Source organism: Streptopelia decaocto (assembly GCF_964273445.1).
Source record: "Streptopelia decaocto genome assembly, chromosome: 17".
NCBI lineage: Eukaryota > Metazoa > Chordata > Aves > Columbiformes > Columbidae > Streptopelia > Streptopelia decaocto.
Window position 1 is genome coordinate 8221994 of NC_138672.1, and position 16194 is coordinate 8238187.

General features: G+C 46.0%; 1 protein-coding gene across 1 annotated transcript in view; it reads right to left on the reverse strand.

Moving 5' to 3' along the window:
- Nucleotides 1–1244: 1244 nt before the first annotated feature.
- The window catches only part of DDX31 (DEAD-box helicase 31), a 42542-nt gene continuing 27592 nt past the window's right edge, over nt 1245–16194 (reverse strand). The window contains exons 18-20 of the mRNA XM_082068012.1: nt 12854–12965; nt 7935–8115; nt 1245–1681 (exon numbers count right to left, since the gene is read on the reverse strand). Coding sequence (XP_081924138.1) covers nt 1534–1681; nt 7935–8115; nt 12854–12965 — 441 coding nt within the window. The 3' untranslated portion in view covers nt 1245–1533. The remainder of the gene's footprint in view (nt 1682–7934; nt 8116–12853; nt 12966–16194) is intronic.

Genomic DNA, 16194 nt, shown 5'->3' on the forward strand with positions numbered 1-16194 from the left:
CTGAGTCATTTTCATCCTCAGGGGTTTCTTTTCAGTTTAAATTGACATTTGCCTTAAACCCAATTGCTCTTTCAAACAGTGCTCATAACAAAAACAGGCTTTGTTGTTATTTTATCTTTATCTAATAAACATTAGGAACTTCATTCTCTCTGCAAAAACAAAGTTATTTTTTTACTGGAGCCTTTTGAACATCTTTAGTGTTCAAAAAAGTATTGCAGTAAAATCAGCACATTTCGTACCTGCCTGGGAGGAAATAATAATTTTGGCTCTCAGAAGTTACATTCACTTCAGAAATTAAATACTTTTGGGCTGATTGCTCCCCTCCTACAGCTCTTAGTATGACTCACTACAGCCCAAAGCAGGTGCCCTCAATTCCGTATTCACAAAGCGAGTATTGTTTTCATTTGGTTATACTCCCTTTGCATCCCTGGATTTGAACGCTTTCTGGTCCTGCGTTAAACGAAGTGCGTGGGTCGGGGTGGACTGCTCTTCCTCAGCTGGGCACACCTGGGGCCACGCTGCATCCCCATTCTGCGACGATAAACAAGAAAAAAGGCAAATGGGAAAAGCAAGAAGTGAAATTAGCTTGGGACAGACTCAGAAAAGGCCCAGACAAGCAGGGAGGGCCCCAAAAGCTGGGGTTACTATGGCAAGTGTCAGCAAGAGTCTGCAAAGGCTTCAGTGTTAGGAGAGGTGAGACATTTCATACACACTCTGCGTTAGATAATTAAGTATGACAATACGCTGCAGGCAAGGAGAAGTTTGGAGATTGCTGGATTCCACGCTGGCTCCTTCCCACTGTGACAACGTTTGTTCCCAAACTCAGGAGTTTCAACAGGGAGTTTTGTGCCCGTGAGCTCTGCCCCAAAGGGACCGTGTGTTATTACACGGAACAGCTCTCCACAGTCCCACCGCATGCACCAGGGTCGGGGAGACTCCTTACAGGTGGCAACATCTGGCTAACGATCGGTGTCCAAAGGCAGGGCTTGCACAAAGGACAGGAGAGGAGGTGACAGCAACGTGGGTGTGTCACCCAAAACAGGAGCAGAAGTGTCCCCCTGTATAATGACAGGGGGAAGGGCGGCCGCCCCACTCCTCTAGAACGTGCTCCTAGAACCAACCCCTCCTCTGCCCTGACTATTTGTCTGGTTAAAAATAAGCAAGCAAACCGATTGGGGAGTGGTTCTGCAGGCCTTTTAAACAGAAACACATCTCCTGTGTTTATGTTATACACAGACATCAAGTTTTTTTTTAAAAACCTATTTAACCTTTTTTATTTTTCTTGCAAAAACCACCTCAGAAACACGGTGCATCTTCAAGAAGCCACATTCACTTGCAGCAGTGCAACAGGACATGCCTGGATTCGATTCCATTTGGACCTATGGAATGAGGGGGAGGAGGCCAAGATCCCCAGGATCCCTCCCATATTCGCCTGATAAATTGCAACACTCCTCAGTCGATTTGGCAGGTCACCCCGGCCCCCGGCTGAGGTGCTCGAGCAGGTTTTGCAGCCAATGACTGGAAGGACCTGGCTTATGTTGGAATCTGCTGGCTGCCAGGTTTCCTCTGTTTTCTCTTCCTCTTGACCTTGGATACACCAGTGTCCATCCCACTGGAATATTCAGATCGCAGGATCTCAGCAAGGCGGTATTTTCTGTGGGTCTTCTTGAGAAGGTCAGACCTGGGCAGAGGGAAGAGAAGAGGAATTCAGAATTAGATTTCCTTCTCTCTGAGACGCTGCTAGGTGGGTTACTTATTTTACAGCTGTGGAAAGTGACATTTGCGCATTAGCAGAAGAACAGCTTCCTTTTCTTGAGGCTTGATTTGAAATTCTGTCTCATGCAAAATTAGATATTGTTGTGACAGCTTTTCACAAAGGTGGCAAAATATCATGGCGTTTTTAAAAGCAAGCCTTTGTTCTGTACAAATGCTCTTGCAGGGGTGGCGGGGAGAAGGAGGGAAGGTTGTGCGCTGAAGGCTGATGAATTAGGTGACACAGCAGTTTGAAAATTATTATAATAATAAAAAGACCTATCAGCCTTAAGACATTGAACAATGGAAACATTTTATAAACAGAGCTTGAATCCAGAGCTTAAAAACACAAAAAACCCAAACAAACAAGCAAGAAAACCCCACATCAGGAGTCTAAACCCAACAGACTCTCTTTTTCTTGCAGCGTCCTGCAGACATCACATGCACCTTCCAGCCCCCCTCTCCAGAGACCGGCTTCTGCAGAGGTAGCTGCATTCTGCCCGGCCACCAAACTCCAACACGGATCTCCCTGCAGCCCTGAACTGCCAGCTATAAATATAAAAACCCACTCAGCATCTTTTCACTGCAAGTTCTGCCACTGTCCTGCTCTGTGACCTTGGGCAAATGTCATCCTCAGTGCTGCCGTCACCCTCCCTTGTTTAAACTGCGATCTCTTTGGTGCAAGACCCATCATTCCCTACCATGTTCTCCTGGTCCTGGGCACAGCAGGGTACTGGTGTCTGCTCCATAATAAAGACCAGTCAAACAAGACCAGTCAAACTTCGTAGTGCAGCTGTACCCTCCACTCAGCCCCCTCCATCACTTGATAAAACTTTCTATTTGACACTTTCGTTGTGTCTCCAAGCATTTACTACAGTAATTCGAGGGTTACCAAGCAACAGATCAGTTTACTTAACAACAGGGAACTATCTACTGCAAAAGGACAAGTAATCCACCAGTAGCTGTCGGGCTGAGTTTCAGCTCAGCAGGGAGGTTGTCCAACGCTTTACTATCAATCAGGTGAAATCATTGCCCAATTAGTAAATCAATACCCCCTGCTGTGGTGATCAGCTGTACACAGGGAAGCAAGGATGCAGCGAAAAGGGACATTTTCCCCTTTAACTAGGGCCACAAAAAACAAATCAATGGGGCTGTGCTGTGGAACCTGTGCTGATGGCTGAGAGAAGAACAGCTGCTGTCAAGGCCCCGTTTAACCATGAGATGGAAGAGCCACAGGCAGGAGGAAAAGCGCACCAGGTCAGGAGCCCTGGCCGGATCCTGATTCCTGTTGTAAACCTGCAAATTCCCCTCTCTGCTCAGCTGGTGAGAGTCTCTGGGGCTCTGCCAGCGCAGTCCAGATAACCACGGGGCACCTTTCCTCACCAACGTTATGAGACAAACCAGGAGAACAGAGAGACACCTTGATACTCAATCTCTGAGCATCTTTGGGCAAGGTATTTAATCTCTTTGGCCTTTGTGTCCATTCTCACACATCATAACCCAGGACTGCATTTTCCCTGTTGGGAGGGCTGGTGTGATGTTAATTTAAGGGAACTGTGTGGTGACACTGGATACTACAGCAAAATGCTTCACAGAAAATTTGTAAACGTAAGATGCATTTCCAACACAGGCAGAACCCATGTTCCCATCACTAGAAAAACACATGGATTGTCAGCATCTTTTTCTGTGATCTCAAGTCTAGATATTGTGCTACATTGAGCCCTAATGAGAACACATCAAGTTGATAACGGGCAACAACCCCTGAAATTCCTCCCTCCAAACACAACAGTGAGTATTTAGGTGCGGAACTACAAACCAGTGCAGCTAAGGGGAAATTGCAGGGGCAAAAGGATTCACTAAGGACTGACCCATCCCAACGTGCTACAGTGCCAAGGTTTGAGCAGGGCTTAAAGGAGAAAGAAATGTTCAACCGGATGAGAAAATAGCCAGGTTTATTGGCTGGGGGAAAAGGAGACAGGAATAGAGAAGTCGTAACTCAGAAAATGAAACAGTTGCAACATGTGAGTTAGGAAGAACCTGTCCCAGAGCAGAGGCTATTTGACTTCTCTGGGTTCCTGTGCAGCTGAGTGCTGTCACGTTTGGCTGTCAGGCAGAAGCACCACTGAACTACAGCTCTCTTACACTAGATACAGGGTATCAGGACTTCCATGGGGATTGGGAAGTAGCCAGAGGAGCCAGCAGAGCTGTGGTACCTACACATGCATGGCTTCTTGGACATAATTTGATGTCTCGAAGATGCCTCTGCTAGTCTTTTTACCTAAAAGGTGAGTGAGCTTGTTCTTAGAAATATCTCCTTCAACTTGGCTGGCACTGCTGTCTGTTCCTTTGTCTTGAGCTGCGTGAAATGCTGGTGCAATGCAGTGCAGCAAGTGCAGTGACCTCTACCCAAATCACAGCATCTGCAGCAGCCAAAGGCTCCCAAATTGCTCCAGCTGAGGAAGAAGGAGCAGAAAGTTCTGATGCACAACCCCAGAACTCATGGGGTGTTTCTGGAGGAGACAGGAATAGGCTGTTTCATTTATCAGAAAACATTTCAACATGGACCGTGCTATCAATCTGCCTGACAGCAACTCCAACAGCTCTTTGAAGTGGTGCCAGCAGCAGAGCTGGGTTACCTCCGGGCCAAGGCTGCTGCAACACCTGCTTTTTCTACTTACAGCGTTGGATGAACCATCTGCAGCCAATGCAACCCTGTTTGGGTTGGTTTTTGTGTTGTTTTATACAGAGTTGGGGCAAGAAATTCATCAGCAATCCTACGCTGCTCTCGACAAGTCAACAGATGGCCAAGGTACTCTGTTATCAGCTGATGTGGACACCAGCTTGAGAAGATCAAGGAAAATTATTACTGAGTCTGAGCATCAAGTGCTATTCCAATACAGTCAGAGCAGTCTTCATGCCAAGACACACTAAAGAGCAAAGCCCACCTTACACCTGCTGAAGTCAACTGTATTTCAGCTACACAGGAAGAGACAAAACCCCACAGCGTCATTTTCACCACCATCCCTTAGCCTCCACCCTACGGAGAAAGGACAAAAGCACCACTGGGGGGCTGGGAGCCTCCCCCCAGGATTCCTGCTTCTGTCAGGCTCTTAAAGGGAGGAATATATTTCAATTAGAGAGAGCTGATCATTTTTTTGGTGCGCACCAAACAGCACAGAGGTTTTCCAGCTCCATGAGAAGCCCTGTGCTCGCTCACAGCCGGAGCAAAGGCTCTGTGCTGTGGTGGAACAGGACAGTGATGAAGGGCGTTGAAATGCATGAATCCCTGCTCTCACCTGAGCTCCAGTCTGGCTTTCTAGAGCAGATCGCCCAAAGCAAGTGAAATTCCTAGTGGGCAGAATTCCAAACTTGCTTTTTGACTAATTAAGTGATATTAGGAAAGCTGTAAATGGCACGCAAAAAACTGGCAGGGAAACTGCTTCTAATGATTAGACAATTGCTGTGCAGGGAGATCCAGCTGCAGCCTTGATTCGCTAGCGCTGTCAATAGGAACGTTAGTCTTTCTAAAGCTGTCAATGCCAAGACATTCAAACGTGGACTCAAGGATCTAAGGTAGAAGGGAAAAGGCTTCTTGTGTTCACCCAAAGGAGACTGCTGCCCCATACAAACGAGGACACAGTTCCAAGGTGTATTTCCCAGCAGGAGTCTAATTCTATCTGACCCCTAAATGCTGAAGAATGCATTAGCACAATAATCTCGTAGCCAAAACCTTAAGGGCATGATGATATCCATATTCAGAGCAGTGGCAGTGTAATAATGATGTAAATCAATGCCTTCAAATAGAAGCACCCTGGACACCTTTTATTCATCCCATTTTAGTTAAGGGTTGGACTTGAACTCCGAAGCATGAGAGGATTTTCACCTTAATTTTTATACTCACTTTTTGCACATGCTGTAGCAACTATGAATATACTTGATACTGATATATAAATTCAATCTTTCTGAGCATTTCTGGCATCAGAGATATCCTGTAGCAATGAGTTCCACAGACTCGAACCTAAAGGTTTCTCTCTTTCTTCAATAATGGCTTGAATTCACAAACAAGGCGAATTAGGTTGCAACTCCTCATTACAGTGAAACTCTTTGGGGACATACACCAGTCTTCCAGAGTTCAAAAGGAGAAAAGAGACGTTCAGTTGCCAGAGAATGCCATAAAACCCAGTGATCCAAAATGCAAAAGAACTGAGCAGCACAAGGATGCTTGGTGGAATGGCAACAGGCCTTTGGCATCTACATTGTGAAAGAGTCAGAAGACACGTCTTTCTGGCATGTCGGCTACTTCCCATACACGCTGCTTCTCTGCAGTGAAGGAAAGACAGTTAATCCCTCAATGGAAGTGAGATCGGCTTCCTTGCACCTCCCCTTCAGCAAAAGCACGAGCCCAGGCACTTACTAAGCTGAGGTATTGTAACTTAATATAGAGTATCTGGTTCATGTGCTCATCTCTTACCTAAGTACAGCATTTCAACTTTCCAAAAAATCACGAGCAATTATTTTTCCATCTTCGGAGCGGGTTTTGCAAGAACCACTATGGTTAAGGGGACAGTTGGTTTGCACAAAAAGGTTTAAAAAATACCTCAAAGTTTTATATGTGCATTTAGGAGAAGGTTGTTTCCACATTTCAGCACGGAGCCATCCCACACCTGGCTGCTCTGTTTTGGGTCTCACCTTCCCCAAGCAGGGCTCTCCAAGGAGGCGCTGAGCACAAAGGAAAACTATGATATGTGACTATGATGTTACAATCTCAAGACTTGCATTTCACAATTAAAACCCATTTGTCTTCTAAGCAGCAGGCTAAATTCTGATTTTTGCTTTGTCAGTGCGAAATCAAAAGCAATTTTCTGTAAGTTAACAGCATTATCTTGATGGAGACCAAATTTGAATCTATATTCACTTTCTCTAAACTATCCTATAAATACTAACACATCATCTCTCTTTCTTTTTATTTTTTTAAGCACACAGAGAGAAAGTTGATTAGAAACAAGTTTCACAGCCAAGAACAATTGTTGCACGTCACAACTTTGGCTATTTCTGCAGGGTCTTAACTTTCCAGATGCTCCCGGATTTGAAATCTGGAGCTCGAGCCGTGACAAACTTGTGCAAAGTCTGCCCACTTTCCCTGAGCTGCAATTATATGATCCACGTGCAAATGAGCTTTCGAATCACTCTCAGACCATTTGTTCCAACACCTCCACATCCCCCAACCCCACGCGTCCTGTGCATAAACTACCTACTGTATCTTGAGCTTGTCTGTACTATAATGGGATGAAGACTTGGGGAGGAGGAACTCCATCTAAAAGAGGTTCATAACAAGGGAAAAAGTAGCTCTAACAGAGTAGCAACATCATAGGAACAGAGAGAGGCATTGTTGAAGGCCAAGTAATCCTGTGACACGCTACTGTCAGTCATAGCTCGACACCCCGCTGGGCCAGCAAGACATCAAAGCCCACCCCATACCATCTTACATGCTCTTTATCGGCTAATCAGGCTATTCTTCCTGAAATAAAGCTCCGTTAAATCCCCTGCTCACAGGGGCATTCCCATCCTGTTGCCCATCTGCTGGTGAGGGTCAGCTGAAGCAGGAGGCAGATCGGTGGCCGTCCCTGGTGGCTTCTCAAGCAGGACAATGCGCTCTCCAACTTTTTCTTTTAAAATCCCTTCCCCTTGCTTTTTTTTTTTTCCCCAAGATACGTACATGTGCAAGAGATATCACCAGCCCAGGAACAATTATGTGATTAGTGCTTTAATTGCATGGCTAACGGAGTGTGCAGCAGCAATTACACAGGAAGAGTCACAACTGATACTGATAAAAGAAGAAAGATTTTCCTCCTTTGAATAATTTGAATAACTCAAATGTTCAACCAAGCTGGTTTAATAAATCTAATTTTTAGGCTCTCCAAAGCCATTAGAAAAAGCAGAATGAAACAACAGCTCAGAAAGCAATGCGACCTAAGCCATCGTTCAATGTGATTTGGTCTCTCAGGAACAATCACACACGACCTGCCCACAGCATGAGCCTTGGACTAGATGGTCTCCAAAGGTCTCTTCCAGCCCAAACCTTCTATGATTCCTGGAGCAAGCACAACCACCTTGAGCAGTAAAGCACACCACAGCTTGTCACATGTGGGATTCTTTGGCGCAGGTGTATCAAGTTAGCCTACCTTTTTGGTCTTCCTTTGGTCTTCTTCTTGGAGCCTGCAGTGGGAAGAGCAGTCAGGTTCTGGGGGGCGTCCCTCAGGCCAAAGCTCTTGGCAACATGACCCAGGTGGAGAGATTTGATGTGGAAGATGTGCTTGAGGTTCCTGGGATAGGTGGTGTAGGCACAAAGGAAAGACTGCAGTGCTGAGGGGGAAAGGAAAAAACAATGAATTCTGTTTGCTACTGCATTTTTTTATATATATATATACTTAAAGATTCAGCTGTTCCAGCTGAAAGGATGTTGGTCTCGTCCTTTGGGACACCTTCTGGTCAGCAGCTGGTAGAAAAGGTTGGTATGTTAAAATCTGTGAAGGTTATTCAGTAGTAGTACAATCCCAAAAGGAGAAGGCAGGAGGTGGAGAAGCATCAGGAACCGAAACAAAGGTTTGCCTCTTGCAAGGATGCCCCTTCTGCCAGAAAGGGTGATGTTTGGAGCACAGCTCACAAGAAGAGTCATTGACATCAAACGGTAGGGGAGAGGGAACAGAGATACAGGGACGAAGACAGGGGAAGAGCAGCATGGAGATGGCACAGGAAGACTCCTCTGATATTACGGTCCCAGTAGCCCATGCATTTTTCACCAGTTACTAGCTCGTCCCTTATAAATATCTGAGAGCCAGATGGATTTCCTGACTCATCATCTCACTGAGAACAGAGCTCACCTTCTCAACAGGGAAAAATAATAGAATTGCGTGCAAATTTCCCTTCACGTCTTTATATTCCTGTAATGCCCTTCCCTCAGGGCTCATTGCTCTAAAGACGATCATCCACTAATACGAACGCTACCACTGCTCCTCCACCCACCCAGAACGTTAACTCCACCCAGGCTGTCCTCTCTGCTATGGGGAACAGAGGGACTTTTCATAAAGAAACTCTACAGCTCAGAAAATGCCTCTCTTCAATCCTCCGCTCACTGAACCTCCCGTGTTCCCCCAGCCCTGACTCCAACCACCACCTGCATCTTCCTCTCCCCCAGCCCCTGACAGCAGCGAGCTCGAAACTCTCACCTCTCCTGCCCTTGCCTGTTGAGCCACCGGACCAGCAAGTTTGCCCACAGCTTATGTCTAATCTCTTGGCAGCAGCCGGAGATTGGAGTTTATGAACAGTAATAAAAATGTCATTTTAGCAGATCAGCTCCTGGAAGGACCCAGGGAATCCATCAAAGCTCTGTTTACTGAGCAAAGCGAACTCCTTTTCCCAATCGATGAGAAGAAAAGATTGAGGTTTTTTTGCACCTTCTTCCCAATTTCACAGCGTTACTCTTTTACAGGCATCTGAACGTCAAGAGACCTGTGTTCTCCCAAAAAAGAGAATGCTAAATTCCAAATACCCCATCTCGGTGTCTCATCTGAAGGCCACCCCTCTGAGGGCTTACAAACCAGCTCAAATGCTCTCAACCCCCCTATTCTGCTGCTTTTTTTTTCAACAAGTTATTGTTGAATTCACCTGCCATAAGAAGGTGTAACTCCTCAAAAGGAAGAATACGAACTTGCTCCCACTCCAAATCTGGTCCCATTGGAGCCAATCCAGCTGTATTTTTTGCTGCATTTGAAATGGTTGATACTAAAGATCCTGTTCTGATGAAGGCTGAGTGCTCAGACCACAGTTCCTCAGCCAGGAACGGCTGCTGGTACTAACTCCCCGGATCAGAGTCAGACAATCAAAGTGTCAAAAGCCGCTCTCTTCCCAAAGCCCGACAGAAAACTGCGGGACTCAGGCTTCAGTTGGAGCATGAAAAACCAGGGAGAGCTGCAAGACACGGACCCAAAGCTGAACTGACAGCCCAGCCAGACCAGCAGGTCGAAACCTCAGCTCGTGCAGCTCTCACCTGTGAGGAGCTCAGAGCTGATAACGCTCATTACAGCACCCGGGAGACTGAAACAAAGACCTTTGTGGATGTGATTCTTTTTTAAATCTGTACTACCAGGTCTTTAGACTCTCAGTGTTGCCAGAGTCATGTTTTCTGGCTTTTATGTGCGATTATAGTGGCCTGATATTAAAAGCTTCCTTTTTTTACTTTAAATTGAAATTATTTTATAATTTTGTGATCAAAGAGACAGAGCTTAGAAAAAAAACAACTCAAAAAGACTGGTAACAGCACTGGTCAGGCCATAATTCACATAAAAGGTACCTCATCTTAATGCCACAGGAGCAAACTACCTGAGCTGCTATGGTTTTTGTCACACCAACATGAATCTAAGGCAACGTAGATAGGCCTGGGGCGGGATTCAGGCTTGTACTCATGTAAGAGAGTGGATTTAGACTGGTCCTTTGCACTTGTACAGCCCCACTTCTCCATAAGAAATGCAAGTGTGAAAAGTCAAAGGAAAAAAAAAAAAGGAGAGCTCCATATGATGGAGGTTAGATAGGTTGTTTTGTTGTTTTTTTAAACAGGGGACAAGAGGGTAATGAGATATGAAAGCGAGACAGGTGACATAACCTGTTCACCGTGCTCTCAGCTGGCAGCCAGTTCCCAGCGCCGGCCCCGAGCGCACGGCTGGATAAACCGGTGTTGGCGTTTCTCCAGCGTACCGAGCGTGTGGGAACGGGAGGGAAAAGGCACCAAAAGCGCCGCGGATAGGAGCATCGTGCCACAGCAGAGGGCTCCTGGAACTCTGCTGTCCATAGGCGGCTGTTGAGGATACAAAGGATGGGGCAAAACGCTCAACTGTTGGCTATAAAATAGGGAAACACAGAGGAGAAAGCAGGGTTTGCGTCCTTACTCTTTCTATAACCCCAATGGCACGAAGGATCAGTCTCCTGAGCTCTGTCCATCCCCACGGCTCCGAAACAGAGCACCTGTCACCATGCAACCCTTCGGATCTGAGTCTTCCATCTCCCAAAAGAGGCTCCACACTCCATGAGATTCAGCCTTTGGGTAGCAGGGCCCGGCCGTACCCCTTCCCTCCTCCTCCTCCTCCATCCGTCCATCAAGTTTGAAGGGCAGCACCTTCACTGAACCATTTGATTTGCCTTTGGAAAACACGGGACCGAGAGGCAGAAGGAGGGAGTGGGCAGGGAGCCACTGGCCTTTTGAAGGCAGGCTGCAGCCGAAACACTGCTTATTAACATTGACTAGGTCAGAAAATGGGGAAAAGGAGAAAAAGAGAGAGAAACAAATGCATCTCTGGCACAGTTTCCAATTGATTGTCTGCCATGAAAGCAAAAGCCAGCTGCCATGTTAATTATTCATGATGCTTGGCGCAAAGGGGAGGAAGAGGGGGTTTATGGAAGCCACTCAGCACTGGAAAATTTGCATATGTAGATAGCAGAGTAGGAAAAAGAGGTGGAGTGCTCCTGTAGGAGATAAACGGGATGCACAACATTTTAGCATTTCCTGATATATTTTCTGTACTTCTTGTCTGTGGCTAAAGAAGTTATTAGTGCTGAGGCCAGCAACAAGTGTGTGTGGTGTGTACAGAGACAAACCACAGAGGTCTCCACGTGTGACCACTCATCGTTCTCCCCGTCACAGTCATTCCAGGTTAGAAGTTCGCGTGGGGCATAAAGAATCCCAGGGGAGCAACAAGAAGCTCATCCATGCAGAATCAAGGATTTGATCAGATTAGTCACAAGCTTTGAGATTGTGGACTGCAAGTGCAGCTATAAGAGAATTGCAGCAGTCAAGTAGCACAGCACAGCTGAAAATGGTGCAAGAAAGTAGTGTAGCAAAGCCTCTGACACTGGCACTGTAGGGGAATGGTATTTCGAAACCCTGAGGAAAAAAATCAGCACTGCAGCTGTCAGAGGAGGTGAGAATCAGTGCAGTGACACACAGCGGCAGGGAGAAGAGCTAAGAGTGAAATGGTAGGATTTCAAACACCTCGCCCATCGATACGGCCGTGCGCCATTAAAAGCACACAGAATAATTTGGGGTAAGCAGGGAGTTATAGTACGAGCTCTAATTGTTCTGCTGTATCATCACCTAACAAGTTAGTACAACACCCAGAAAAAAACCAGGACCTTTGACTTCTCCAACAATCGCTTCTCACGATTCCAAACAATTTTAGTGCTGAACATCTACCTTGGGAACGGCCTTCCCTTACCCAGTTTCTATGACAACATTGTACAGCTCAAAGGCCAATTTCCCCTTTTGGTTCTGGACCCCTTGGTATGTGATTTACATAGTTTAGCACATACGGTTCACTTGTACCACATCTGTACACACATGCATACAGCAGATATATATAATGGTAAACAGAAGTGATGTCGACTGTTAAAATTCGTCTCATCAGGACCCCTTCCCATCCAACCCTGACTGGGACTGAGAAGCAGAAGGGAAGAGTTTCTTGGACTGCTCAGTGACAACTGCTGGGCATCCTGCTTGGCAAAGATGGGAGATCAAATCCCAGATCTGCACCTAGCTGCAATTATTATTTAAATCCATCCCAGTTTTGATTCTTCTTGCCTTTTGAGTAGCTGTCCTCTAATTTTTCTCCCATCCCACAAAACAACCTTCAGTTTAAGATCCCTGACTGTTCAAAGTTGCTCCCAAGGTAACGTGTCTTACAAGCTTCAAATTCATCCCTGTTGTAAACTGAAACACCTAATGGGTGTTGGACCAGGATGTGGTTAAGCAGATCACCCACGACCTTCCCAGCATAACACACATAATCTATTCACTCATGCGACTGGGTCAGAGCCCTTGGATGTGAATCCTGTCGAAAGCCAAGATTAAACCTCATTTGCACGTAATATGGGAATGCAAGAAATTAACATTTAATATCATTGCAAAGCCTTCTGGGCTCATCTCAACCCCCTACAGAGCCCGACGGCCCCAAAATGTTTCTTCCAGGCCTTTTCCCTGAAGCTCTCCCTGAGAAGAAAACCTTGGCAGCTGATATGAGCCCTTGTGGGATGAACTGAGAAGCAGCACACTGACCTTTCTTTGCCCAGCGGACAGTCCCCTCGCTGGAGTGAACGTGATTCTCAAACTTCGTCTGCAAGACCGTGGCCCGTTCCCGGACTTCCTGAGGGTCCGCGCCACAGGATTTCTACACGGGCGGTGGGAGGATTAGAGGAAAGAGAATTTGAGTCAGGAATAATGAAGCAGTTTACAATAGATTTAATAACAGTAAAATCACACAGTAACCACCCAGGGGCCAACAAAGGTAATCCTCTCAATATTACTAGAGAAAAAAAGACACAGATAAAGATGTTAAAGTCAAAGCAGCCAGTGAGTGCTCTGCGGTGAGGCGAGCAAATCAGTTTTAATTTTGTGTTTTCTAACATCTATCATCCATCTTTTTCCCTTGCTTCTCTTTTTTCTTTCAGATTCAGACAGATCCCACCACTTATTTCCATTGGAGTTATTTGGAATAACTCCCCCAGTCTCTACACTGACGTTGCAAGTTGCCTTGTGCAGTTCCCAAAAAGACCCAGCCTGTTCTGGGCACTCGTGGGGCAGGAGCTCTATGTTCAGCCCCAATTTCCAGAGAACGGACCAAATTGCACACGTGTGAACAAAGCCAACTAAATGAACTTCTCACTATTGATGTCTACGTGAAGTTTTCTCACTGTCAACAAGCCCTAGTTCACTGTAACTGCTGTCATGTGGTTCCTCTAGAATAAGACGAGCCCCTTGCACCAAAAGCATGACAGGAGAAACTTACTTAGACCAAAAGGGCAATTTTGCACGTGCCCAAGCTTTCCCAGGATCAGGCTGTGGGATGCAGTTCAGGAAATGGAAAGCAAACATTCCTGAGTGCAAGCTGTTACTGGGAGAGAAGAGAGGCCGTTTTTAAAGTATTCAGGCAGTGAAAGCGCATGTGGACCAGAAAACAAGAGAATTTTTGATGGAAAGTTGGCAGCAAAGTGCAGAGCCAAGCACCCACAGATGTCAGCCTGTCCCAGGAAAGGACCACAGTTCTCCAAAGCTACTCAGACAGGAACCAGCATCCAAGAGCATCAGGTCCAAGGCAGTAACTTGATCCTGGTCAACCCCCTCATCTGACCAAAGCTGAATGAAAACAAACATCCAGCTTCCACCATTCTGCCTTAGGCCTGTGCCAAGGCAACAAGCCTGTTGTTCCTGCCTGGTAGATTTGCATGCTAATGCTGCACAACCGTCCTTCCCTCAGTGCGAGCATCACCTCTGCGCTGCTGCCGGGCCAGGGGAACCAAATCTCACCAACACCGCCAGCCTTGGCCATCGTGGAAGCCGGACAATGCTGCTGGCACCCTAAACAACATGTCCTGCTGACCCAGATCTGCCCATCTACTGCCTAACAGCAGATCTGCCCAGAGACAGACCCCAAATTTAGTTTAAATGCCCTGCACAGTGTAATCTTTTGAACCTGGGATCCCAGAGATTCCAGGCACTGGGTTATTCTTCAGCAAAGCAAATGTGTGGAAACCAGAGCTCCTGCTCGCTCACCGCCTGGACTAACCGTCTTTCTGCATCTCCAGCAAACACAACGGTGGGTATTTTACAGCTACAAGAAGAGTCTCCCAGATTTCAGGTCTCTGCTGTCTCCCAATGCCCTCGAGAAACTCACAGCACAGCCCGTTTCACAGACGCCTTTTAGTTGGACTCAACATGCGCCTATTAATCAGCTGGGACAGTCTCCAGCCGAGGGGCCGCTCTAAAGGTTTAATAAACGACAAGTGGAGCCGCCCTCCCGAAGTGGACACTCGTCGCCGGGACTAACAAGTTTCCATTGACGTGAAACATAAAACTTTCTCCCCCACCTGCTCCTCCTGGCCCCCATCACTTTTCTTTTGTTAAGCCTCCTGGCAGCACAAAGTGTCACCTTCCCAGCGTTTTTTAATATGAATGTGAAATTAGTGAGGTTTGCCCTTTCCCCTGGCGGACAGAATCCTCTGTTATTAAAAAGTAAAGCACTTTAATAATGAAAACTTTTTCTCTTTTTCCTGTGTTTTAACTGTTTAAAATTAATGAGAAGGGCATAACGGTTGTCAAAGCGATATTGAAAGCCGGGTAGCCAGGACCGAATAAGCACGAAAATCCCTCCAGAGTGTTAAATAAACAGTGCTTCAGCCCCCTCTGAATCCCTCTGTTGGTTATTGTATACATTCTGTAACAGCACTCAGAATAGATCTGAGCACCGGGGAGGCAGAAAGGTTTCAGAATTCCAATAAAGGCCTCAAATTAAAGACAGCCTGGTGCGAATTCCAGGAGAAAATTAAAGAGACCTCAAGCTTAAGTGACAGGTGACTTGCTTCTGTGTCACAACTGTCAGGGGATTTAGTGATAATATGGCAATATATTACAAAGGACTTTTCTTATTCCCCCCTTTAGGTTTCAAAATGAGGCATCTCTTCTTCCTGGTGCTAGGGGAAAAAGAGGAAAAAAAAAGTAAGACAAAAATGAGGGATAAAAAACTAGGTGCATAATTTCTAAAGTGTGAGGTCAGTCTGAGAGAAGTAAATGGAAAAAAAGCAAATGGCAGGAAACATAATGTACTCGGAAAACAGCTTCTCCCCTCCTCCCATCTCCACCTTGTCTTTTATCCTCTTCAGCCCCTTGAGACAGATCTCATTTTGAAATTGCCCCCTAATGGGCATGAAAACAAGAAATCTGTGTTTGATTCCTGCCTTCCAGGTTCATCCAAAATAAAATAATAATAAAAAAAAAAATCTAAATTTAAAACTGACTCAGAGCCAAACTGTGAGAATAAAACCTGCAAACTGTGCGAGCGTCTGGGCAGCCCAAGTAAACCAGCGCTACTGATGTGCACTGGGAGCCAACCTGGGTGCTCTGTCAGCTTTAATCCTGCTCCTATCCTGGTTGGGATTAACTGGACAACTAATTTGAGACCTTACACATTTTTCCAAGACCCAAAAGATAAAATCCTACCCCAGAGGTTTGCTTGATCTACTCTCCAACTTGATGAATCTGTTTCATCTGTTAAGTAAGAAGCATTCTTTTCATTATGGAGAAATAGCAGGATAGGGGAACTTCTACTGTGTTTGCTCAGAGTAAAAGCCAATTCTGGCAGATCCCTGAGAAATGGTGTAATGACTGTGATCAACAACAATATTTATAAGCTCAAAGAAGAAATGAGCATGGTTACAATGTCATTTAACCAGTTCAAGACATCTGGGGGGCTTCTCCAATTGCCAAGTACACCAGGAAAAGACATTCAGCAGAAGGAAACTTGATTATAAGGACTGCAGCTTGTAGGTTTGAGAGGTTGGCGTAAGGCCCAAAAGCCTCTGATTTCATTAAGAGAATATGTTAATGGAAGAAGGGATTGAAAT